General features: G+C 32.0%; 1 protein-coding gene and 2 long non-coding RNA genes across 4 annotated transcripts; 2 read left to right on the forward strand and 1 right to left on the reverse strand.

Annotated features, from left to right (window-relative positions):
* Positions 1-769: 769 nt before the first annotated feature.
* On the reverse strand, positions 770-14,779 carry LOC145311967 (uncharacterized). Of its 2 annotated transcripts, XR_013876860.1 has the most exons (9): positions 14,298-14,779; positions 13,475-13,542; positions 12,490-12,574; positions 11,972-12,046; positions 11,641-11,757; positions 11,208-11,345; positions 10,287-10,374; positions 9,818-9,947; positions 770-4,525 (listed from the first exon to the last, which is right to left on the reverse strand). It is a non-coding gene; the product is annotated as an uncharacterized LOC145311967 (long non-coding RNA). The 2 variants fall into 2 exon arrangements; XR_013876859.1 differs by lacking the exon at positions 11,972-12,046 and having other exon boundaries at positions 4,388-4,525.
* LOC145311968 (uncharacterized) lies at positions 11,343-12,426 on the forward strand. The gene is made up of 2 exons (XR_013876861.1): positions 11,343-11,613; positions 12,028-12,426. It is a non-coding gene; the product is annotated as an uncharacterized LOC145311968 (long non-coding RNA).
* Positions 14,780-20,495: 5,716 nt separating the features above from the next.
* On the forward strand, positions 20,496-27,620 carry LOC145311974 (uncharacterized). Its single transcript, XM_080151052.1, has 10 exons — positions 20,496-20,671; positions 21,087-21,129; positions 21,701-21,777; positions 22,502-22,568; positions 22,913-22,981; positions 24,000-24,079; positions 24,654-24,762; positions 25,634-25,759; positions 26,357-26,434; positions 26,899-27,620. Exons 1-10 carry the CDS (start codon positions 20,538-20,540, stop codon positions 27,013-27,015), a joined length of 900 nt encoding a protein of 299 aa, XP_080007178.1. The 5' UTR covers positions 20,496-20,537; the 3' UTR covers positions 27,016-27,620.
* The last annotated feature ends 5 nt before the right edge of the window (positions 27,621-27,625 follow it).

The raw sequence follows: 27,625 nt of genomic DNA on the forward strand, positions 1-27,625 counted from the left end.
TATAGCTTGCTATCTGACGGCCGATACTAACAACCGGATCCTCCCCATGCTTCTGAAGTCCAGGAAAGTTGGAGATCGTTATCTATTCGGACAATTTAACATTTTCGGATTAGAACTCTGAATAAGTTCACGTCTTAAAGGTAGTTTTACTTTGCTAATACTCTGGGAGATCGGTTCGGAGCTAGTCTAGTGATTTTCTTACCTGTCAAAGGTACCTAACAAAGAACTTCACGCCTCACGGGGATACAGGCAGCAAGAACGGAATATTGTGGTCATGTTCGCATGATTCTCTTCGGAGTCACAGTAGATACTTTCAGTCCAAAAGTGTTGGCAAAGTTAGTTACCTAGGAATAAAAAATTCTTAGACTAAATAACAGTATAAAGTTATCAGTAATGTCTTAGTACCATTTTCGGAATAGGGCTTACAGACAAAAGACTATCTCTTAAGTGTATTTGGGTTTAGGATCGGTGTAAAATAATACCACCATTCTAAGGTTAGATATACTTGACAAACAGGGATTAATGCGTCGCTGATCTGGAAAGAAGACATTGGTGAGAGATTGTAGTCCTGTGAAGTAGTGACAAAGGATTACATTTGTCCCTGGAACCCGGAGGTGACCCATAAAATTGGTTCCGTTACCGGATAAACCCAGGTAAGATTTAATTTTTTTTCCTTTTAGGAGGGAGAGGGCTCAAAGCCACTAAATAAGTCTTACCGCTAGGTATCCATAAACAGAATTAACATCATACTCTTCTGGTATCTGATATATGTCCTGAAAATGGAAGATAATATTATTGAAAATATAGACGAAGATATATTAAATCCTCCACCATATAACCCTGATTATCAACCTAACTTAGATCATATTGAACATCAGTATTTACATTTAGAAAATACAAATGATCAAATCGAGGAAATACCTCGAATTCAAACTGAGCCTGAGATTCATACGATACCAGCCATGTTTGTTTTAAATAACAGACGCAGAAATAGAATCTTGCATAGGCCACAATTACATTTCAACCCCCAAAATGAGATAGAGCAAAATATACAAACAATAAAACAAGAACAAACGGGCGCAAAGCCTAAGATTAAAAAAGAAAATAAACCAACATCAGATCCATCAGAATATGAATCTGAATCTAGCGATTATTCAGAAAAACGAAAAAATAAAAAACATGCAAATAAAAAATACAGACACTATGATCCTCTCAATCCTCATGGCTTTGAGGATAGGCGACATCATAAACATCATGAACATCGTCACAAACAAAAAGACAAACAAAGCGACAGTGACAGAGAGGACAGAAGGAAAGACGATAAAAACTTCTTAAGACCAAAAAGAATGAATAAACGCAGAGACAGTAGTAGTCCAACATCAAGTTCTAGTTCTAGTTCATCTGATACAGAATCAGATTGGAACAGACGAACACCCTCTAACAATAGAGATAATAGAAATAGAGAAGAAAAAATCGAAATGGACTTATTAGAAAATAAACTAACCTCTGAACAGATGGACAAGTTGAGGCTCCTCCTCCAAGACACGCCCAGCCATACAGATCTAAACATTAAAAAAATTATGAAACTTATCCCAAACAACCTAGTATGGGGTATCGCTGAGCATGAGCGCATTTTCCGCCAAATAAAATATCTTGGCAAAATACCTAACCTATACGGGGAGCAAACCAATCCATACACCTTTTTCAACACTTTTAAATATCTAGAAACATACATAAAACCATTCACCCATAGTTCCTACAACAACATAATAATCCACTATTTTAATCCAGAATCAAGAAACAAAATGGACATGCTAGAAATAGATCCTAATGTGCTAAGTGCACAGGATTTTGTAAAAGCCATCTTAACTACCATAGGTGCCGAAATACTTGGGCCACAGGACTATGAAAGACGCTTCCACACATATAGGATAACGACAGAGGACGAAGACAGACCAATTAAAGCAGTTATATATCTAGCCTCAATGTTACAAAAAACGGGAAATTCCCATGAGAATCAAATGGCAAAACTTAGAGAAAAAGTGTGCTTTTATCTGGTACCGCCATATTTACAATCTGCATTTTTGGCGACAACTAACGTACCAAATTGCACTAAAGAAACCATACTAAACTGGTTTAGTAACAATCGCAGCTATTATCAGTCAGCTGTGGAGAGAAAAAGAAAATTAGACAGACAAAAAAATGTAAATGTAAACCAGGTAGAAAAGAAAAAGGAAAAAAACCCTACCCAAGAGGTTTCACTTCAACCTAAACCTACTTGTGAGCATTGCCAAAAGTCTCACTATTCGAAATACTGTCTAAAACATCCAGATGTATCAATTAGAAAAGCAAATGTGGAATGGTGGGATAAAAAGAATAAAGAAAAAGCCTTAGCCAACAGAATAGTTTGCTTATTGTGTAATTCTGACACCCATGTTAGTGAGGAATGTTGTACTTTCCCTAATATCATCCCCTCCCAAGAGCAATGCCCACGCTGTTTACATTATGGTGTATCAAGATTATACCATCCATTGTCGGTGTGTAAACTCCCGCCGACAATGAAAAAAAACTAGTAGGGCAGCCGAGTATTTCTCAAGAAATCAAAAACATACCAATACAAGTAAAAATACAACAAATTACGGATTCTTGGGATATACCCGGCACCCCTATTCTAGGGAAAACCTCACCTTTAAATCAAACTGATCCCATTACCAACATCTCTTTGTCCATTCAGATAAACCTGAAAAAAGAGAATATTGATTGTCAAACAGAAAATATAAAAATTAAGAATGTTGAAGTACTAGAATGTTTGACTACCCAAAATAATGTAGATAATAATGCCCAAAATAGGGTAGAAAATAACAATACTAATGATCTGATAGAAGGTCTATTAATAGAGAGTCAAACATCTAATACTTCAACATCCAACTGCTCGTCTATAAAGGGTGATTCAAAAATAATAGAAAACATTATTATAAATAAACCAACAGATATGGCTGATCCGCCGGTAATTAACGGTGTAAAGGAGGATGTGTCTAATACAAAATTGGATAGTATTGGTAACCCCCCTATTTACGCGTCGGATCAAAAAATAAGTCAAAATATTGAAAAACTATCTAGCAATAAAATATCCGTTAATTTGTCTCAACAATCGTTATATCCAGAAGTACAAATAATGAACGAAAATATTAACAAGCAAGAAATTAACAATCTTCCTATAGAAAAAAAGGAAACAGACGAACAACCAAACACCAGTAAAATAGAAAACAAAGAAAATTACCCTGAGGATTTAGATGAGCAGAAAAGTGACTATAGCAAAACTGTGCAGTCCTCTTACAACAACACTGACACAACTGAAAATAATAAAATTAAAAGAAAATCAGAATTTAAAAATGCAGTGTGCACAAAAAATAGAGCCAGAACCACAAAGGCTTTATCCTGGCTCCAATATTTTGAAGACTTTCCTTCTCAAAATAAATTCATGACAATTGTGCTGGTCATATTGGCAACGTTATTGCTGGGACACTTCCTTGCTACCTACGCCATGTTATTCTTAATTTTGCTTTATGTCAACATGGCCAATGTGAGGAGTCTGCTCAGGGCAATTTCTGAGCGCAGGACTGACATAATTGACAAGAATAAGCTTGAAACAAAGCTAGAGAATAAGACAATTAAATCGATTGCTGTGATAGGAGAAAGCACTAGAATTAAAGAGCAGCATAAGAAAATAAATAAAAACAATAGTGTTTTCTCTAAATTAAGCAACCGTTTAATTAAAACTTACCCTAGATAAAATAATTAATGTATTAAATTACACTAAAGTTTATCTAGTTGAAAAAAATACCGTGTAAAATGGTCATTATCCAAACGTTTTAAGAATGTCCAGCCAGGTCCCATTCTTAAAACTATACAATGAAGCGCAGAATTTCATTTATAACAGACGAGAAAAAATAATAAAAAGAGTTGAACAAGAATAGACATGATTATAACTATAAAGTAGGGCAATTATGTGTGCTTAATAAAATGAACAAATTCAGCAGAAAATTAAAAAATAATTACAGACGACAATTCTAGTTTTAGAGCAGATATGCTCTCTAGTATTTATCAAGTACAGACATATCTAGTTATGTAGCAAGCTGCAACATACAATCAAAATTATAAAATAACTCCCCACAAAACTGCAGAAAACATATAACCTAGAGATAAATTTTTCTTGCTTAAAAAACAATAAATTCCTACCTGCCTATACCTCCATTAGTATCCTCAAGCCCTTCACTCTTTTTGGAAATATGTGGCTGGCTAAGCTCGAGCACCACTCCCCATCTCCAAGTCAAAACAGGTTCCTTAACTTCGGAGATACATTTCTTTCAGTCAGCAGGGTAAAAGATACAAATCTGCAGACAAAAACCGGTAAAATCTGCGGAGGTCCCAAGGGAGGAATTTCACAAATAACCAATTTCAGTTCTACTGTTTCTTCAACAAAAACTCGATCCTCCAACCACAGGATATTGAACAGGCATGATACCTAAAAATAAAATACAAGAATTAGTAACAAATAAATAAATAAGCTATTAAATTTTTTTGTAATAATCAGAAAACACCACACAATAATAAATTAGAATGACACCGTACTTTTGAAATAATAATTGGCAAAAACTTACTAACAGAAATGTGTCATCCAAAATTACAAGACCTTATTAAATAAGCATGAACTTAATCCCAAAAGAAATAAAAATTTCCATAAGAAAAGTCTAACTAAATCCAATTTCCATAAATTATGTGTTTATGTAGCAAAATAGTCCAACAAATTTATCATCCATTGTCCTATCCCTTTAGATCCTTGTATAATTAAATCCAATTTTCATTAATTATGAGTTAATGTGTCTTAAACTTCCAACAAAATATCGTCCATTGTCTTATCCCTTAAGATCCCTGAAAATAAGCCTAATTTTAGCTAATAATTTTTATGAAAATGAATTTATAAATTCTGAGGTCTATGACCTAGTTCTGAACACATGTGTTGATTTTTAGACATGTGTGTTAAAAATCGCTCCAAAACATACATTTAATTCAACTTTTTACAAACTTTTAAATACATTAAATTGATTATCTTGAATTTTCAACTACAAATTATACAACATTATAAAACTGAACTGATTAGGCTCTCTATCTGGTATAAGTTTGATTTAAGTTTCACTTTAGACTTAAAGATTTTATCTTTTTTTTTAGGCTTTACTATGATTTTAGGTTTCAGTTCTTTTATTGTATGTCCCCAGCGGGAATTTTGTAGTTTAGGCGAGCGCTAATTAACCCCTAAAAAGTTATCTCTATCCTATCTCTAAATTGATAATCTTGCAATTTTTAAATATTTTCTGCCTATACTTTTTCCTAAAAAATACAAAATAAATAATCTCCAAGTATCCTCAAACCTCATATAGTAATCTAGGAAAAAATATTATTCGTCGCATCGTATTATAGACAGTTTCCCGCTGACATTAAAATGAAAAATTGCTAAATTAATTTTTAATTAAGTATTGGTTGAAAATTATGTACAATTCGATGCTATATACTAGCTTTAACATGGCTGAGAACCGGTTAAAATCCATCGGGAAATAATTGGATTCAAAGCAATTTTTACATATCCTGCTATCCCTGAACCTATAAAATGTTAATTTTTTTTGTAGCATGTAACTGAAAATGTTTAAATAAAGGCCTTTTGATTATGTATGGCAGGATAAAGGATTTCTATAGCATTAAAATAAAGGACTTCTCATCGGATTATCAAACCTTAATATCTCAAGAATAATCCCAAAGATAGGGAAAAAAGAATTCTTATTTCACTAAAAAACGAAATTTTCTACTTAATTACCCAAGATATGAAATTTTTTCTAGATGCAAAGGATTTGCAATTAATTGCTTTTTTTATGCAAATTAGAAAAAGTATAAGAATGAACAACATTATTATTTAATTTCCAGTACCACAAACTCAAAAAACAGGAATGTCCAAGTAAGTTAAATTGGCCCATTTCTCTCCCATATATATAGTTAAAATTGTTAAATAATAAAGGCGAAATATTTCAATTAAAACTGTCTGACAAAGACTCAAATTTAAATCTCCTACGTGGATTTCTATTGTTAAACAAAAAGTAAACTGTTTGACAGTTATTTTTTTTTCCTTAACTGTAAACCGATTTTAAAAACATAACCCTAGCTTTGATAAAAAGGACATTAGCATGCTACACTATCTCTGATTTTCATCTTTTATAGATAGAGGGGTAGTTTTGTCAATAATACGAAATTAAAATATGACATTTAAGATTTAAAACCCAATAAAAGTTAAAACAAATAAAATCTACAAAAGTTTTTCTATTTTTAATTCCTTTTTGCAAAGATATTTAAGACCAATTTGAATACAAGTTTTTATATTTTTGCAACTGATTTCTTGCTGATTTTTTTTCACAAAACCAAATGTCGTAGCCTTGTCAATACCTAAGCGGATAAATATGCCCAAGTTTGAGTTCCAGATTCATCATCTACTAGCTCCTAACAAAGTAGCTGATTCTGATAAAAACAATCAGCCAACCATTGCTCTTGAGCTTGAAAATCAGTAGATTTACAGTCAAATACGTCAAGAAACCAGCCTTGCATCATACAACACAAGTCATCAGACGTTTATCAGATGTGTATCCACAGTATCCTAGCAAGATTCCACCTGACTTGGACTGGAATATTCACCAACAGCCATAATACCAGAAATACCTAATAAGAAGCTACGGATCTCATAACCTGTTACAGCATTAACCTGAAGAAACTCACTGGTCTTAAACAGTAAACACCTTACTGTTGCTAACTCTACAACACCATCAAAATACATAATTTTAATGTAAATCATTACATTTTTGAGCTAAGGATTTTGACAACGGGGGTCACGCGCGCCCGGTAGAAAAATATCACAAGCAAAAGTATCAAACTCCTTGTTTACATTGTATTCAGATTTGTAAAAAATATCTTAATTTTATACTTTTTCCTAATTTTTCACACATTGATATCAGTAGTCTTATAGCAAATCTTGTCCAAATTTTTACAATAGTTGGGTAGTGTTAGAGATAAAAATCATAGCTGTAGTCGATGTTAAAATAAGAGATAGCATTGTGGCAAGCTAAAATGATTAACTATTAACAACCTTTCGTTCTTCTATAAGCTAATTAAAATATTGTTCATACTTTTTACAGCACTAAGCATCTATGGCATTGTAAAAGGTTTTAAGAACCTAAATATGAGTTTAAGCTTTTCCCTAAGAATATTCTTATAGGGGCGCAGCCAATAGTTGTATCATTGTGTAAAGAATAGGGCCTTTATGCTTTGAAACATGTATTTCTTAGGATGTGTAGATAAAATGGCGAGTTTTTTTTGTATATTTTTAGCCTAAACAAAGAATATTTCTAAATGCAGTTTATTTTTTGAAATTAGTTGTTTATGGAAAGTAAATTGAATTTTTATAGTAAAATTTGAAAAAACTTTATATGATAAAAACTTTTCTGAGGGTTCTAATATTATTAAACTGATAGATAGTAAATTAAGGAAATGCTTTGCTCCGAAATAATATAATTAAAATTTTTGTGTAAATGCATAAATATAGTGTTGAAAAAAGTTGACACATGTCAAGATAGAAAACAGACCTCATCAAAATTATTTTAGTTTTTAATTTAAATAATGCGTATTTTGAAAGTACAACTTGCAATATTTAAACACACACACGCAAGCCTAAGATAAATTAATAACAATTTCTAAGATTTAGGACAACTTAATCTTAAATTACTTTCTAACATTTCTTGAAAGCAGTTTTTAAATCGATTTGCCTTAAAAATAAGATAAAAACGCCGAATAATTTTTCTGTCAATTTTTGGCAAAATAATAGACAATTATTGGAAAAATTCGTTTTCGTGCGCATAAAAACAATCAAAATTTTTGCGTAATAGAATAGGTTTTAAGCTATTTTTGTAATTTTTTCATTTCTTTACATATCCTCAGTGTTTATGGTACGATTTCCAGATTTTTTTTTAGTTGCAAAATAAAATTTCCTGTTGTTTAAAGAAAACAGACATGACGATCAGACTTCCTTTTTGCAGGTTTTTGGCTATTTCTATATTTTTTACATTTTCCCCCATATTTTTGGTATTTTTGGACCAGTCTTAAAACTCTTTAAGATATCATGATCAAAATAATTCTTCCCATAGTTATGAGCATCCTTTATGTAAGTTACTTTGACCGACAACATTATATAAATAAAAACAAGTTTTAGTGTTTATTTTACCCAATAAATCAATTAATAAATACACTACAAATCTACTTGTAAATATTACCATCAATGACCTTTTTGTGTTTCGCTATTTATAGATGTTGTCATCCTTGTTTTGCTACATTTAAAATATTTACTTCACTTATAAATCTTCTTTCTTGTAAATTTATACATAAAAAGTTACAATTGCTAAGCCATAAAATTTTAAACTTTTAAAATGAACAAAAAAAATATAAGGTCATTTAAAAACAAATGGGAAACTACACATATATGTTTTAAAGCAGCAATTTTACACACCACAACTCAGCTGTTTCCCAAGCCACTTAGGCGGAACACACACGCAGGCTATATAGCTCTAAAATACATTATTCAACATCTAACAATAGGCACACACACACACAGCCTAGTTAGCTGTAGAGTACACTTTGCTAGGCCACTAAACTACACGCACAACCAGTGCCACCTAGGCACACACACACACACAGCCTAGCTAGTTGTAGAGTACACTTTACCAAGCCCCTAAGCGACACACAAAACTAATGCCGCCTAGGCACACACACACACAGCCTATTTAGCTGTAGAGTACACTCTACCAGACTAAACAGCGACAAGCACACACCTGCCCACTTAGCTGAGAAAAAATTAAATGAGAAAGCAGAAATCAGCTGCCTATTTTTCTTCTAACCAAATCGGTTACACACATACACTAGCCTGGATAGCTAAAAAGCTAACAGCTGAAATAAAACAACACTATTAAAACAAACTTACAAAAAACTCTAAATTAAGAAAATATCAAACAAGCTGGATGGCACATGCACATTTCACACAACATAAAAATAAAATCAACATAAATAAACTAAAACTTTACTTATCAATATTTTTTTTTACACACACCTTGATTTTTCACCTTACACGACACTCCTTAATAAAAACAAAACACCAAAGCTATCAGTATAAAACAAAAAAGCGATATTAATTCTTTCTCTCTTTCTCTCGACCCCTCTCTTTATCACTTTCTTTCACTCTTGTCTTAAATCTATAAGTCAAAAGGCCAATGTCTCTTATGTCAATTACTCTATAGAAAGACAGAAAATAATGCCTTATATGTTTTATACAGAATGATATTAACAAAATAAATTTAAGTTTTTAAAATATAAACCACCCTCCCAACTCCCAACAAAATGAACTGAAAAATAAAGCAGCTAATAAAAATCACTCTCAAATTTATCTCTAACTTATTTTAAAACCCCTCCAATTGAGCGAAATTTTTTTGCAAAGGGGGAGAAGTTATTTTGCTAAGCAAATAACTATCTAATTATAAATATATCAGTCACATATTCTGTTTACATTAAACAAAGCCTAATCTTTTTGCTTCACCTAAAATAAGAATAAGCATGCATGTATCTTATCCCCCAAAAAATAATTAAGGGGTCTTTTTTTAGCTTCACAATCCTATAAAAAGGGATGGGAGCACCATAGGCCCTAAAGGACCAAAATAGAAGCAAAAGGAACACTTACCTAGAAAATCAGTGTACAGGCTACTCCGTCTGCAATCAAATATAGGGCGGTCTTTCACCAGTTACTTGATCAGCAATGCAATGTTGGAACCACAGTTGTTGTATTAAAACTGGGAGCCGAGTAGATATGACTGAAAAAACAGAAAAAATAAATATTAAATCAAGCTAAAAAATATTCTACAAAATATAAGCTGTAAATAAGATTATTTAAAAAAGAAAAGCACACAGAAAATAAGCCAAAAGACATTTAAACTTAGAAATTACATCTAAAAATCTTACGATCTAATTATTAGCACTATCCTCTGGTTCTACTCTTGTTCAGAATACTTTTTTTCTCATCATAAAATCCATTATAAATATATAAACCATTTTTTTTTATCAAAACTTATATAATATCATAAACTACGAACAAATTAAAATATTTTAAATTAACACCTATCTAAAATAAGACTAAATGATAATATCATTACCTCATAACCGCTATCTTGAGTAAATTTTGCTCACTGATTGCGAGATGTTTGCATTAAAAACCTCCCCATTAAGAAAACGGCAAATCAACTGAAAAATAAGAACAATTAAAAGATATTAAAATAGCTATACAACTTTAGAATAATCAATCTTTTAAGTATCGGTCTAATACTCAATATATTTATTACTTATATTATTAAAAAAGCTATAATTTAAAAGTGGAAGAGAATGTTGCTCTTATTCCAGGAATAAAGTAAAAAATTTGGCAAGGTGTCTAATCACGTTGTCATCGGTGTGCGGTGCATAAATCTGAAAAAGCGTTTTATTCTTTGCTCAATAATCTTTAAAAATTGGAAGAAAAAACAGCTTTTTGGACCACAACACTACCACACCACCTCCTAAATTAAATCAAGATATCCATGTTTTTAAAAAAAAAAAAAAAAGTGAAGCTATGATAGATACACACTCTACTACTTTGATTGAAACAATAATAATAATTAATAATTTTATTTCAGGTTTCTAACTCTTTTATTATAGGATAACACCAGAAAAAACAGCTAGTAATCATCAATTTCCTAGGATCCGAAAATGGAGAACCATATCAGTCTCATACTTGAGACAAAAAACCAACGAATGACTGTTAAAGACTAAACTACTAAAGACTTCAAATATTTTGAAATGGTCCATTTTTATCTCTTCCTAACAAAAATATTCAAAAAAGAAGACGGCATTTAAAAATTTCGATATCTTCAATCAACTTTTTTCTCCCCTGTAAAGAATATTAAAAAACTTTCTTTTTTTCAACTATCAGAGAAATAGGGATAGGAAACTCAACAGAGAGCTGAAAAATTTAGGTGAAAAACACTCAAATAATATATATTTCCCATTCATAATTTACCCATTACATGCAATGATATACTTACTTTGTATGTGTACCACAACCCACTAGTTGGAGATGTAGCAGTGCGGCAGGTGTCCCAGAATGAACAGCTGACAGTGGAGCAGTCAGGGAAGCTTTCAATACTCGTTTATTCAGGTGGAATACAGCGGTTCTAAACAACCTAAAATAAAATAACAAAATTAGGTTGTTATAAATGAACTACAAATAAAACAATAAAGTATAATACATAAATAAAATACTAAAGTTTGCATTGCTTTGTTAATTTCTTTTTAAAGTCTTTTTTCGATTTAGGGCTTTTCAGAATAGTACATTTCATTAAAACAATCCAATGGTTCATTAGTCAAAGAATGAAAAACTTACTTACATAATTAGGTGATATTTGGATAGGCCGCAATCTACACTATAACTTTGATTCCAAATTTCATTAGGTAGCTAACCAATCAACAACATTTTACCTATGGTTCTTCGTGCTCAGGCTTTCCTTCTGATCCATCACGAGGGGCACCAACAAAGTTCTCCACTAGAGATGGGGAGGGCAGATCCACTCTTCTTAGGTTCAGCTAATTCCAGGCCTTGATAATATCAAATTAAGCCCAAACTTTTAATGGACTACAATGCTTTTAAAGTTAACTTGGAGGCTGTTACGGTACCCATTTATTGGTTCTTTACAATTAAATAGGAACAGTGAATTCAATGGAATCATATCTTCAATTTTGGTTTAAATGAAATCTTTGCATGTACGGCTTCGCTGGGTAAATGAACTGACTATTTTAATATTTGTTTTACCTTGTATCTCCGCAGAGACAGTTTAATATTACATTTTGAAAACTTTTTCACGATAGTTAATTTAACCAATCTTTTCTTAAAAGAAACAAAATAAGTTGTTGAAAACTACTAAAATTGGAAATAAAAAAGTTCAAATTGTTTTTATAAATGCTTTGAATTGATTTAAATGCGTATTCTGTACTAAAAAATAACAATTTTCTTTAAGTTTTTATGTAGACTGTTTTCCCTTGCTTTTAGTAAGATGGCCGACGGGCGACGTTAGACTGATACAACGAATATAGAGATTTGAACCTTTTGCGCGTCATAGGTTAATCACATATATAGATTGGATAATATTTTTCTCATTTTTATTTTCTACAAAATTAAATATTCTTTGCTAAAAATGAATTTGAAAATAAAAATGGCTTTTGCATTAAACAATTACATTTTAGTATAAATTTAAGTTTTGTAAGTAATTAACATTATTTCCGACACTTAATTTTTGCTCTGTGGTGAAGAAATAGGTTGCGTGACTTTACCTTGACATATTTTAAATTATTAAACTTTAGTCTTGTTAGGGAAGCCTTCTCTCAGTCTTCGTGGGGTGATTTGACTGGATTCCTCCTAAATATAAAACAGTATGGCTACCAGGGAAACTTATACTTGTATTAATAATAAAAGAATTAAGACTCTATGACAATCTCTCAATATTTAATGTCTATTTTGGGAACTTTCTGATGACTCATGACATCGAGAGATTGAAACTAATAAGTGAGAACAAAACTGGGAATATGATATTGCTTGAAATTTATGCAATAGCAACTAACTTTAGGGTCTTTTTGACTGTATAGTCGGGTTTTTAGCTATTTTTTTTATAAAAGGACTTTTTAAGAGTTTATTATTTATATCTGAAAGGATCTAAGTAATTTTTACAAAATTAGAACCGACTATGAGATAAATGTAAAATACTTCATATACCTACTAGCGGTTACGCCCTTAGAAGCCTCTAGGGGCAATTAATGTGTGAGGTCTTTTCACCCATAATAGTTTACAACCTTCCATAGACATATAAGAAGCTTCATTGTAAAGGTGAACCATATCGGTTCAGCGGTTAGCGAGATCTTTCGCTACAGACAAAAAAGGCTTACTACTTTATAAAATAGGATAAAATCAATAAAATATGTAGCTTTTGCTAACGCGTAAAAAGAACTATAACAGTTTAAATAAAACTACTCTATAACTAGATATGGAAATAAAATAAAATAACAAAAGTAATTGTTGGAAAAATATTTGGCCCATAACAAATAAACTGAAACAACCCAGCTGCTCTTTAAAACAATTTCCCAAGAAGTTGATGTGGACCTTATATTTTTTTCAACACACATAATGTTATATAATGTACAACTAGTAGAAAGGAGATGAATATGACGAGGCTATCATATTTGTCCACTTGACATTAGTTCAATATAGTAAAACTAGTGTTTTAAAGGTCAAAAATAAAAAAGTTACAAATTTGATACTTACCAAAAATTGAGAGCCCAAACTACGACTACAATCAAGAACAAAAAACAGCCAAACTACTGCAAAAGGGCCTGAAAAAATAAGAAATTCAATTTTTAGATCTAATCAAAAAAGAATAAATCCAATTTTTAAAACACATAAAATTCAATCATTGATAAATAATTATGTTCAGGTCATAATGCAGGAATATGATTGCAATTTTATGGAAAACAACATTTTAAAAATATTGTTTCTTTAAAAATACATATAAAATTTAGTCTAAAAAACATCTGTTTAGTGAGAGATAAAGGAAGGACTAAATATTATATAATAAAAACGTAGCATAAGATTAATGACCTTAAAAAACGAACTTTCGAATAAAACAGTAATAAAATGACCAAATTTGTATAAAAGATAATTAATTAATGGAATGTCTTTCTATTTTTTAACTCTTCCCGATAGGAGTGGATTAATATCTAAGAGATAAAAAATATATAGACAAATAATATAATGATGTAAGAATAATTTATCGCATCGTGTTATAGACAGGTTTTCTCTTACATTAAAATGAAAATATATAAGTATAAAACCAGTTTTGTTGAACTCTAGGGGCTGAAGGTATTAATTTTTTTTTATATTCGTGGGAAGTTGTCTGTAATACGATGCATTTCATGACTTTTAGAATGGGTGAGAGCTGGTTCAAATACAGCGGATATTAATCGGTTTCGAAGCCGAATGTCCATTGTCTATGAAAACCTCTTGGTTTAACTTGCTAAATAGTCGACGCATGAAAAGACATTAAATTATAGCTTTAAAAAAAAAAAAACATAAACAAAATTTAGTTTACCAGTAATAGTGTGCTTATTTCTTCTTTAGTCAATTCTTTATCATTTCAAAACTAAGCACATTTTCACCATGGCAACACCCGACATAAAGCAAGATAGATCTAAAATATTCACAATGTTTATATTAAACTAAGATTTTCATATTTATCATATCACGAAGGCTCTTATTAAAATTTATCACCAATTTTTAGGGAAAATGACAAATTATAGCAACAAATGATCTAGCTTTTCTTATTACTATTTCTCACTTTAAAGTGAGCATAAAGAAGCAACTTTTAACTCGTATATTTCCTTATTTTATGTTAAAAAATGTTTTTAGCTTGTAGTCTAAAACCTATACAGTGTCGCCATGCGGTAAATAAGAACTACTCAAATTTTAGCGCGGCATCCATAAATTAGTGCGCTCACCAATGTAGGTAAGACGACATTAATGTTTTGGTATAAGTTTTTAAGAGCCTTCAACTTTTAATGTAGTACATAAAGATATTAATTGAAAAATAACTTAAAATCATGTCTTAAAGCCATAATATTATATAAAAAATTCGTCTGTGCCAAAAAACACAAAAAAAATTATTAAAATAGTAAACAAATAATATTCTATGATTTAAAACACCTCAAAAACAAGGCTGTATGAAACACGAGTCATTTTTAGCCTCTTGAACGTGTTATAATCGAGCTTTTCTTTTTGAGGGGGGTACATGGATCGTCTTTTTCCCTTAAACCGATTCTATGAATAACTTGTAGAGTAGCTTTACTGGGGAAAAATCCAACCCATACTTTAAATTATGTATTTATTCTAATGAAAATAAAAGACTATAAAAATATTATCAAAATTAGACAAATTAAAACAATTTAATATAATTTTTAAGTAAAAAAGCATGTATAAAGACCTATTTATTAAAATGGGGAAATAAGATTTTATAAAACGAAGACCCTAAAATGTAATGTTAGAGACAATAACCCTTTTTAATAGAATGGTCATAGTACAGCTAAAAAATTATTAGCAAATATTGTCAGTACAAATTAACATTAGTAAAACAACACAAGAATCATAAAATTAGAGGTTTCGTGATAAAAAAACTAAATTAAAAGAATGAAAATTTGTAAAAATTAAAGAGGATATTGTAAAATCATTACTAGAAAAACTAATTTGAAACCAATAGTTTAATGTATTCTTGATGTAAAATAAATAAAATGTGATCTTACTAATTTATGAAATGAATATTGTAATTTAGTTGAGATATACACACACCATTAAATGCAAAATCTTAAAAATTAGGTCGCCAATTCCTGATAAAACATAAAAATCAACATAAAAATCAAAATCATCCTTTTTGTCTCTCTTTTCTCCTTAGGCTTCAGGCCTATAAAAGTAAACCTGGAAGAGAGAAACAGTCAGTCGTTATACGGAATTACTATATCACACTGACTCTTTTCAAAAATTCTAAAATTTAAGGGAAGACTCCCTTCTCTTGCTTTGGAATTTCTGGAGGGTCCTGGCGGCTCAAATTTAGGATTTTTCATTTAAAACATACCTAAAAAATAAAAAGTTTTGTTAGATAAAATTCATAATACTTTGTTAAATAAATTATAGAATATCATTTTGATGTTGGTCAATTGAGATAAATTTAAGGGTAAGGCCTTCTTAGGGCCTAAAAGCTTAGGCATCCGGACGGATAGTTATCTCCAAGTTTTGTTCTGAAGAGAACTCCTATAGCGCGTGTACCACCATAAGTCGCAAGTCACTACGGGGCTAAATAGGGATAACATAGGGAGATACGGTGGTGGCTCTGCTACCAACGGTTGATTATAGCTTGCTATCTGACGGCCGATACTAACAACCGGATCCTCCCCATGCTTCTGAAGTCCAGGAAAGTTGGAGATCGTTATCTATTCGGACAATTTAACATTTTCGGATTAGAACTCTGAATAAGTTCACGTCTTAAAGGTAGTTTTACTTTGCTAATACTCTGGGAGATCGGTTCGGAGCTAGTCTAGTGATTTTCTTACCTGTCAAAGGTACCTAACAAAGAACTTCACGCCTCACGGGGATACAGGCAGCAAGAACGGAATATTGTGGTCATGTTCGCATGATTCTCTTCGGAGTCACAGTAGATACTTTCAGTCCAAAAGTGTTGGCAAAGTTAGTTACCTAGGAATAAAAAATTCTTAGACTAAATAACAGTATAAAGTTATCAGTAATGTCTTAGTACCATTTTCGGAATAGGGCTTACAGACAAAAGACTATCTCTTAAGTGTATTTGGGTTTAGGATCGGTGTAAAATAATACCACCATTCTAAGGTTAGATATACTTGACAAACAGGGATTAATGCGTCGCTGATCTGGAAAGGAGACATTGGTGAGAGATTGTAGTCCTGTGAAGTAGTGACAAAGGATTACATTTGTCCCTGGAACCCGGAGGTGACCCAACCGACAAACAGACGGACAAAACAATGAATAGACTAGATGCGCATTTGTTCAGGGAGGCCTGGGACAAGGGGCTGTAAATTACACTAATCCCCAACATTATTATTGTTGGTTTCAATACTTTGGGGACTTTTATTGAATTATAATTGGTTGGTGCAAAAAGTTGAGTATCCAAACGTTTCAACCACTAATTGTAATTAACAGAAAAGCTATGATATTTGTGTATTATCATTAGGGATGTACATAAATTTATCGGTGATTGTCTTATCCCTCTGAGTCTAGATCCCTTGCAGTCTGGGTGTGATGTCAAGCATACAAAAATTCTGGGGAACGAATAAAACTTGACCGAAAGAAAGACAAACAAAACAATGAAAAGACTAAATGCATATTAATTGCTATATTATTTCTTGGATGTTGCATCAGATTTTATCTACTCTAATAAAGTGATACCGCAGCTGGCTAAAATAATAATATCCATCTTCTTTATCCCCATCCCATCGCCTTTTATCGTATGAACAAACTGACCAATAAATGAGGTCCATTTTAGCAACCTAAATGGACGGTGTATTTATATTATATTCACTTATTCTATAATATTTATTTGCGCATTTGTTAATTTTGAGAGATTTATGTATAATCGACGCGTATATAAATATTCAAATCCAACAAATGTTGTCAGATTTGTCAACAATGATTGTCATTAATAACTTTGATCTATCTGCATACAATACAGCAACGTCAAAATTTAAAGTTTTAAATCGATAGGTCAATTTTAACATGTCTAAATTAATGAAAATAACTTTTTTAACAAGGCTGTCAACATCCATAACATGGAAGCTCCAAAGCTGTAGAAGTTACATTATTAAGAGTTTATTTTGTATCTGGTATCTTTTATAAAGTTTCTACCTAACTGTTACAGGAATCATCATTGCAAGTTCAAACTCCATAGGACAACTCTAACATGCCTAAATTAACAATAAGACCTATATGACCCTAATAATAGAAAAGCTTCGCTTTTAAAAATTGAAATTTTTTTTGCTGTAAAGTAAGAGTTAAATTATGATTATATAAAATTGTTTGTCGTATTGATATCTGCCGATCATCTTTACAATCGTGACCATCACAGATAAGGGATAACAGCACTGAATATATAGTGAACAAGGATGACAACATCTATAAAAGCTCTTAAATCATACGGAAGTACAATAACTCTTGTAGAGTGTCAAAGCTTAATACGCAGAACTCAATTTGAAAGTCTTAACAAAACTGTAAATAAATTTTCGTAAATACAAGATACAAAAAGTGGATTTACTTTCATTTTTAGGATTTTATAATATAGTTGCCGCGCTTATAATATTATACCTTGTTGTCCTAGACATCATTATTCCAAAAATCAGATAAATAGGATATTCAAAAAAAGTTGTCAAAAAAGTAAAAAATCAGCATGTTAAATTTTAAATGCTTTCTGATAACGATTACAGAGTTGCTATGCCTTCTATATCATACCTAACTGTTGTAGGAATAAGTTTGAAATCGATAGAACAGTTTTAACTTATCTAAATTACCTAAAATAGCTAACCGTTACGGAGGGACGGATTAAAATAAAGACAAAGTCATGTACATAGAATCCCTTACTCCTGATGAGAACTTATTTAGGCTTAGTGAATATTATGAAATGTTTGTATCTTTAAGAAATTACAGGCGGATGTGCCCCTAGTATCTAGGGAATCTTTATGCGAAGGAAAGGATCAACAGCAGGAAAATAGCATTAAACCACCACAAGACGTAAATTAATTCAGGAATAAGGTATAACTAACAAGCGAAATAAATCTTAAATAATATTTGAGGGGCAGATGTAAAGGTTGTCAATTCTACAATGTGCTGACCCCCCAACGAAAGCTGTGAAACACACATAGAATAGTATTTTTATTTAGCTATAGACAAAAAAAACTTTATATATCAGGATATATTAAAGGATTTTTTAAAATTTATTATTATAAATTAAAATACACTTTTTCGCGTAAGGATAAGAAAGGCAAAGATAAGGGGAAATTAAAAGAATATCTAAATTACTATATTTAGTAACATCAGTCTCATGCTAAATAAGGTTCAAATCATATTGTGATTCTTCAGATATAATAACCTCAGAAGTAGCTTCTCTTTGGGGAAAGGGTGTTGGGGAATTTTTCGCCTGAGCTAGCGAGGCCGGTCGAGGCACTCCCTTTCTGACATCATACACATACACACACACACACACACACACACACACACACACACACACACACACACACACACACACACAAGTAAATATATAAACACACTTAATCTTTCATCTTTAACTTTCTCTTATAGAAATGAGCTAAAACTAGTTTTATTATTATTTTATAATCGTATGTGATTTTTTGCAAATTGTGATAATAACGAATTTTCTACTTAATATTAGCAATGATGCCGTGGATTTTTTTCATCATTTTCCATTATGACTTTGAAACCGATTTATATCCACTGGATTATAACCGGGGCTAACAAAACTGGTTTTAGCCTTAAATCTTTTCATTTGATATCCGCAGAAAGCTGTCTACAATATGTTGCGATAATGAACTATTTCATTAATGCTTTGAAACCGAATACCCGCCTGGATTATAACTAACCATGCTGAAAAATCCTGTATCGTATCGTAATACAGACAATTTGCCATGAATAAAATAAAAATCATATATTTTATTTTTATTTCCGCGGAAAGCTGTCTATAATAAGATGCTATCAATATTCAATAACTACATTAGTATTCATTTTAGTATGTAGATTATAATTCTTTAGTTTTAAGTCGCGAAGCTACTCAGTAATTAATTCAATTTGTCTGTCTGTCCGTAATACTATGGGAGGAATCAGATTTAGTCAGCTGCTATTAAACTTAGACCTCTGATTTTTGTCAAAATCAACATCATTATGGGGCATATTTTAGTATATAACATCCATAGCAGTCCGACAGCTTTGAATCATCCTTTTAGCCGTTTTTTTACTCAATTTTACTTATCACCGATGTTTTTGTTCCGATTTTTAAAGTTTTTGTGTGTAGTTATAGTATAAAAATTAAATTTCCCGTCATTATAAGGGATTATTTTGTTCAAAAATGAAAAAAACAAGTAGCTTTATTTCTTAATTTTTCAATTATTTTTGATTTTCTCTTGTTCTAATAAACGTTTCCTTTTCCAATAAGCATCCAGTATACAACTTAAATTGTCTCAATCCATGGGTTATGCAATAATAGACTTATTATTTACGAGGAAGGTTTCGTGAATTTTATTGTTCTTAATTTTTCTGTTTTCATGTCCTTCTTTCTCTTTCCTCTTTTCATGACTATGAACATATGCTTGATTCTCTTTGTTCGTTTGTCAATCCATGTTTCTTTTGTGCTTTTACTTATGCTAGCGAGTTCGCCCCTAGAAGACTCTAAGGGCACTTAGGGGAGGGGGAGAAGTTGATCCACCCACCAATTTTAATTTAAAATTTATAAAGAAAAAGAATAAAATATTTTTTTTTGGAATGGTTGGTAATTTATATTGAGGACGGGGGGTGAAGACACCCTCCCCAAAAATAGTTTAAAATCTTACGTTAATCTATAAGAAGCTTTACTTTAAAAGAGAACCATATCGTTTCAGCGCTTAGCGATATCCTTCGCTACAGACAAAAAAAAAGCCTACTACTTTATTCAATAGGATAAGGCGTTAATTGATATCCATGTTCTAGTACAGAAATTTTAATTACTATAAATAAAAGAAAATAAGAAAAAATCGTTTTCAAGACTAACAAAATGTTGGGAAAGTTGAAACCGCCATTCCCGCCTGTGCCACCAATTTCTTCCGCCGTACCGCCAAAAGAGGCGCCCGCCAGTTGGGGCGGTGATGCTATGGACACGCTGAAAATGAAGATCGGTTTATTAACCAGGTAATAAATGTATAAGTATAGATGTATAACACAGACAACTACTTTGCCCTTTGGTGGGGACAATTTCCGTCTGCTAGCAAATTGCTTTCTCTTGCTGTTTTGTAACGCTTTGACTGTGTTTATACTTCCGACGCTATGAGCTGATATTAGGACCCAATTGAAAGTCGGCTCAGGGTCTCCACCCCTTTGGAAGTTTAAAAAAAATAGTTCTGTTCATTGAAATGAAAAGTTATTGGGGGGATATTTTACTATAAGATACATCAACGAGGCATTGAAAGGTGATTTGTTTGTAAAATTCGTATGTAGGTTAATTATATTTAAAACCCTACCCCAAAGAGTTAGATATGACTAAATCTTCAGGAATTTAAATATGACTTAAAAATTTTATATATTTATATTATTTTTCATGTTTAAGGGATAACAGTGACGCTATGGTAAAAATGGCAGCTGCCGAAAAGGTTTGTTTTTAATATTGCAGGATTTTATATAGATCAATCAGGGGGTCGGGATTCAGCAAATTTACTCCATTTGTCTATAATGCAATGCGATGAATAACAATTCTGCTAAAATTAAATGCCTTCTTTAATGCTGAGCACACTTTTTATTCAATAGCTATGGGAATTATTTTTCTCGTATTCATTCGAATCCGGTGGATAGGAACCGGTTCTCATCCATACGAAAAAACTATGTCTAGCATCGTATTATATCCAGTTTTCTACGAATATAGAAATGTACAATCACAAGATTAAAACTAGTTTTTTTAGCCGGTGCCTTCGGCACCACAAGGCTAAAAAAACTAGTTTTAATCTTATAATTGTACATTCTATATCCGCGGAAAGCCGTTTATAATACGATACGAGAAATAACTATTATATTCTTTTAAAATAATGAAACCGTATCTCAAAACTGATTACTTGGGCTTATAAAGAAACTGTTTCAGTATCTTAAGTCAAAAAAAGGTCTGTTATTTAAGCATTTTTGACAGAGTTATGATATTGATCAAATATATAAAAAATTTACATTTTGTAGGCCAAAGAAGAGGCTGAGGCTAGAATAAAAGCTGCTGAAGAGAAAATCAGAGAACAGGGCAAAAAGATCCAGCAAATGTAAGTGCTATAACCCGTGACATTTGCGTAAATGATAGCACACCTGTTTGCTGTCGAGTAGGTATCGGGTTCGAGTCTGTGCCACACTGTCATACTACTGCCCACTACTGCTACGTCCGACACGTGACACTAATAGTAAGAGTTTATGGGGAATGCCTTAGCCAAAAAATCAGACTCAGCTCATTAACATGCATAGTTAGAACTTCCAGACAATGGTCGTGCAATCAAAGGGTTGGTTTTCCGTGACTTAACCTTGGCTGTATTTTAGTCATATTCCTTAAAAATTCAGTTGTGAATTTGCCAATAAAACTGTTTCTATGACAGTCAAATTACTGTGATTGTGACAGTCAACTTACTGTGTTTATGACAGTCAAATTACTGCGTTTATAACAGTAGGTTGACTGTTTATTTTTGCTGTGTATGTATGCAACCGTGCACAGCACATATATTAGTTCCAACTCTCAGACTGGTGTTCACACAATGATTTATTGTTACTCAGATCTTATCATGTATTCTAATAAATTGAAACTTTTAACTGGCTAAAATGACTGTCCCCCAATTCACTCTTTTTACCACATCCCCTCCTCCTCTACTGGATGAACGAACTGATCAATAAATGATGTTCATTAAAGCAACCTAAATTGACGACAATTTTTCCTCTGTTAACGTATATTCTTTTATCCATTGCATACACATACTTACTGAATATTATTTATTATTACAGAAAAATCCAGGCAGATTACAAGAACGATCAGTATCAAAAGAACCACAAAGCTTGTAGAAGGAAAGAGGTGAATTTATTTAAAAAGATAAATCAAAATAGAGCTTAAAAGATTTAAAATAATTTTACAAAAATCTTTAGAGCTTTATTTACTGTACATGCAATAATAATTTATAAGTCTAGATGTATAACTCAGAAAACTCCCTGGCCCAAGTGGTGGAGACCTTATAGTTTGCTAGCAAATTCCTTTCTGCAAATGTGTAGATACTTGGCTGTATTTATATTTCCGACGCTAATGGTTGATATTCAAAGACACAATTGAAAGTCAGCACAGTGTTTCGATCCCGCGAATAGAGTAACATTTATCTCGTGCCCCACCTTATCTATTCTTTTACTTAAACATATAATATTTAGGAAGCCCTTCTAGCAGCCAAGGAAGAGATGCAGAATTTAACTATCAGAGAAATGGAATTGAAGAATGAGGTACTTTTCAATAGCAGCTTTCTTTAACATGGTCTGTCCGTAAAATAATACAATGCATGGTTGAAACTAGGCGTTTGTGGCTTAGTCTTGCTGCAGCAGATGGTGGCTTAGGCTGAGAGCGGCTGCAAGCAACTTAGAGTGGCTATGGCGTAAAGTAGCTTATTCTTCCTCAAAACAACATCTCAGCTAACTCGAAACCGTGCAATATTTGCAATTCTTGAATATTTTAAGAAATCGACTATTTCTTTTACTGTATAAAGACTTTTAGTTGGAAAGAGTAAGTACTGTGCTGCTTATGACTAGTGATAAACTTGTTGAAATAATAACTGTATCAGTATCCTAGACACTCTGTAATATATGTATAACAAACATCCTGTTACTTTATTATAAGGATTATTTATAGTTGGAAAGAGTAAGTACTGCGCTGCCTATGACTAGTGATAATCTTGTTGAAATAATAACTATGTCAGTATCCTAGACACTCTGTAATATATAATTATTTATAGTTGGAAAGAGTAAGTACTGCGCTGCCTATGACTAGTGATAATCTTGTTGAAATAATAACTGCATCAGTAGCCTAGACACTCTGTAATATATGATTATTTATAGTTGGAAAGAGTAAGTACTGTGCTGCCTATGACTAGTAATAATCTTGTAGAAATAATAACTGCATCAGTATCCTAGCTCTGTAATATATAATTATTTATAGTTGGAAAGAGTAAGTACTGCGCTGCCTATGACTAGTGATAATCTTGTTGAAATAATAACTGCATCAGTATCCTAGACACTCTGTAATATATAATTATTTATAGTTGGAAAGAGTAAGTACTGCGCTGCCTATGACTAGTGATAAACTTGTTGAAATAATAACTGTGTCAGTATCCTAGACACTCTGTAATATATAATTATTTAAAGTTGGAAAGAGTAAGTACTGCGCTGCCTATGACTAGTGATAATCTTGTTGAAATAATAACTGTGTCAGTATCCTAGAAACTCTGTAATATATAATTATTTATAGTTGGAAAGAGTGTCTACTGCACTGCCTATGACTAGTGATAAACTTGTTGAAATCAGTGCAAATGCAGATAAACAACTCAGGTAAGATTAAAAAATGGATGTCTCTCTGTTTATTTGTTGATTTGCTTCTCCTTTAAATTACTGCTTCATACATTCTTTTTTTTTGAATTTTGAGAAGGTAAGTTAGTTGGTTATCTTGAATTGCAGCCGAGAAAATCATACATAACATAGCTGACAGAAAGAAAATTATAAAGTAGCTTCGCTAGTAACAGTTCAATTATGATAATCGATATATTGTTACTTGGATGTAACACCAGATTTTCATGTACTCTGATAAACACTACTCGCAGCTGGCTTAAATAACAATACCCCCCATAATGACAAATTTTTCCCTGTCATTATATACTTTTATCATAATTTTAAGAACAGATCTATAGTATAGATGTATATATAAAGAAAACTACCTCCTTCCCTTTTCCAATGACCTTTTTTGTCTGCTAGCAAATTGTTTTATGCTACTTGGCTGTTTTAATATTACCAAAACCATTGGTTGATTTTCAATTACCAAATTGAGAATCGGCAAAAGATCATTGCGATGGGGAGATACAGTTATTTAACCCCTTCCCTGTCTAGTGTTTTACTCTAATATTTAAAGTGACCTGAAGAATCTCGAGTTACGTGCCATGATAGCAGATCAAACTGTGGAAGAGTTGGAGGAACAGCTGGACCTTGCATTGAATATGACAGCTGCAACTAACCAGAAGGTAAATAGAACAGCTGGACCTTGCATTGAATATGACAGCTGCAACTAACCAGAAGGTAAATAGAACAGCTGGACCTTGCATTGAATATGACAGCTGCAACTAACCAGAAGGTAAATAGAACAGCTGGATCTTGCATTAGATATGACAGCTCCAACTAGCCAGAAGGTAAATAGAACAGCTGAACCTTGCAATGAATATGACAGCTGCAACTAACTAGTTCAGGTAAATAGAACAGCTGGATCTTGCATTGAATTATGACAACTGCAACTATCCAGAAGGTAAATAGAACAGCTGGACCTTGCATTGAATTATAACAGCTGCAACAAACCAGAAGGTAAATAGAACAGCTGGACCTTGCATTGAATATGACAGCTGCAAATAACCGTAAGTTATGCGTACAATACCTGTTCTTTTTATGTTCACCCGTCAGAAATCGTCTTTTGGTAAAAGGGAGATAAGGTAGCTTAGAAGTAGCCTGAAGGAAATATACCGCTTTAACTGATGAAAGACTGCCGAAATCAGACCACATACCCTAAATTTGACCCCCCCCCCTTCCCGCTTATAAAAAAATAGTTTTAGTTATTGATTTATCAAACGAACCAGCAAAAATCGCTAACCTAGGTTTGGTACTTTCTAAGAACTGATCTTATTCAGGAATAGTTATTTCTCGCATCGTATTATAAACGTCACCTCGGGGCTAAAAAACTAGTTTTAATCTAATAATTGTACATTCTATATCCGTAGAAAGCTGGATATAATACGATGCTAGACATAGTTTTTTCGTATGGATGAGAACCGGTTCCTATCCACCGGATTCGAATGAATACGAGAAAAATAATGATAGTTTTTACCCTTCCTAATTAAATTTTAGGCCGACGAAATGCAAAGAAAACTGGAGATACGTGAGCAAGAGTTGAAAAGGGCCCAGAGTAGAGACAATACCGTCCAGAATCATCTCAATGCACTCAATGATAAGCTGAAAGCTGCAGATAAAAAGGTACAAATCATTATAAAGATGTGCTCGTTGTTAGAATAGGATTTTTATGCCTTTTGAAAAAAGGCCTTTAGTTTTCACTTTTTCCACCAATTTAAAATGTAAGTTTTTTAGTTCTTTATCTAAAACGATGGTCTCCAAAACAGATGTAGTTCCGTCCGTCTGTTCGTATGCATTTTTTACCCGTAACAATTAAATTTTTATTGCCTTAGGGATGTTTAATTGTACTCGTGAGTGGTTACTTTAATTGATGTATGGCTCTGATTAATTTTCGCTGGATTAGACCTGGTTTTGATGAATTATTTTTCATTCTTCAAAAACAAATTTTTTTTTATAGTTTTCAATGAACATCTGCTATTGCAATGAATATAAAATGTACGTGGGTATTATGATAGGGGATTTAGGTTGCTAACATTTATATCACTTATTGGCCAGTTCGTTTAACCAGTAGGAGGGGAGGGGAAAATGGGGTTGGGTTATTATTTTAGCTAGCTATAAGTTTCACTTTATTAGATAACATGAAAATTTGGTGTTGCATATATGTATGTATTTTCTTTTCTGGACATATTTTTGCATAATTGTACCTTAATATTTGTCTAGATGAATGGCCAGCAATACTGCTTGGAAGATAGAGTACAAAGAGAAAGAAAATACAAGAAAGAAATTGGTTTACTACAGGTACACCAAATATTTTAAATATATACACCACTATTTTTCTTGGCTACAGTTGCAAAAAGTACATCATTTGTTGGTAAATTGTTGGTAATGTAACTTTCTGAATTCCCAAAAAGCATTACAGCCTGACAGACAAAGTAAATCAGTGAGTATCTTTGCTACTTGAAAAAGAAATGTGACCATACAACGTTAACTTATTTTAGTATGGCTTCGAAACCGATTAATATCCGCTGGATCAGAACCAGTTCTCAGCAATACTGAAAAATAATAAATAACACCGTATTCCAGACAATTTTCCACTAGTATTAAATAAAAATTATAAAATCAAGAACAGTTTGTTAACCTGGACCGTCAACCCCTTGGGGCTAACAAAACTCGTTTAAATTATTCATTTCAATATCCACGGAAATCTGTTTATAATACGATGCGATAGATAACTAATGTATCTAATCAGATAATAATATCAGGCTCGCCTAGCAGAAGCGGAGGCTAGGAAGGAGAGAGATGTTGATGCCCTCAGAGTTCTGAAGAACCATGTAGAAATCAGAATCAAAAGAGCCGCTTCCAAACAAAATAAAAAATAAACCTATATCTTTATGAAAAAATACATATTTAAACTACTCTATAATTCACTTCGTCTGTCCGTCCGTAACGCTTTGAGGGATATGTATTTTTTTTCGGCTGATATTGAAAACAGTTGGAATATTCAGTTCTATGACATGCGCCACTAGACTGTATATTGTTTTGTTCTGTCGTGTTTAAAAAGGCATAGCCATATTTATTTTAAGGTTTCATGATTTTCTTTGAGATTTATGACAACCCGTTTTTCTTTTCTTTTTTGTGACAACTGAACATATCATCTCTTAGCTTCGCTACTTATGGATATTGTCATCCTTGTTTTAAAATTTGTCGTCCAGTAATAATGAAAAGCTAATTGTTATTACTCTTATAACTTATTGTATTTTAAATTATGAGTTTATTGTCATAATCTATTTATTTTACAAAGCCTATAAAAAATCACACCTTGGATTGGCTATTTTTATTTATGGCTTACTTTGTATTTTATAAATGTATTTATGCTATTAATGCTTGTTTTTCCTTTGTTAAAAATTACATTTAAATTATTTCAGGTTGTTTTATTGTATAAAGAAGTAGAAATATGCGGCTAAAATAAATCTTATTAAAATTAGACTC

This window comes from Acartia tonsa, chromosome 2, assembly GCF_053477335.1.
Source record: "Acartia tonsa isolate MP-2025a chromosome 2, ASM5347733v1, whole genome shotgun sequence".
Lineage (NCBI taxonomy): Eukaryota > Metazoa > Arthropoda > Copepoda > Calanoida > Acartiidae > Acartia > Acartia tonsa.

What these genes read in the sequence shown, in the direction of transcription:
- LOC145311974 (XM_080151052.1), top strand. Translation starts at nt 20,538, where the DNA reads ATGTTGGGAAAGTTGAAACCGCCATTCCCGCCTGTGCCACCAATTTCT. An exon ending in AAGCTTGTAGAAGGAAAGAG is followed by an intron (nt 22,569 to 22,912) that starts GTGAATTTATTT and finishes TATAATATTTAG; the next exon opens with GAAGCCCTTCTAGCAGCCAA. An exon ending in CAGCTGCAACTAACCAGAAG is followed by an intron (nt 24,763 to 25,633) that starts GTAAATAGAACA and finishes ATTAAATTTTAG; the next exon opens with GCCGACGAAATGCAAAGAAA.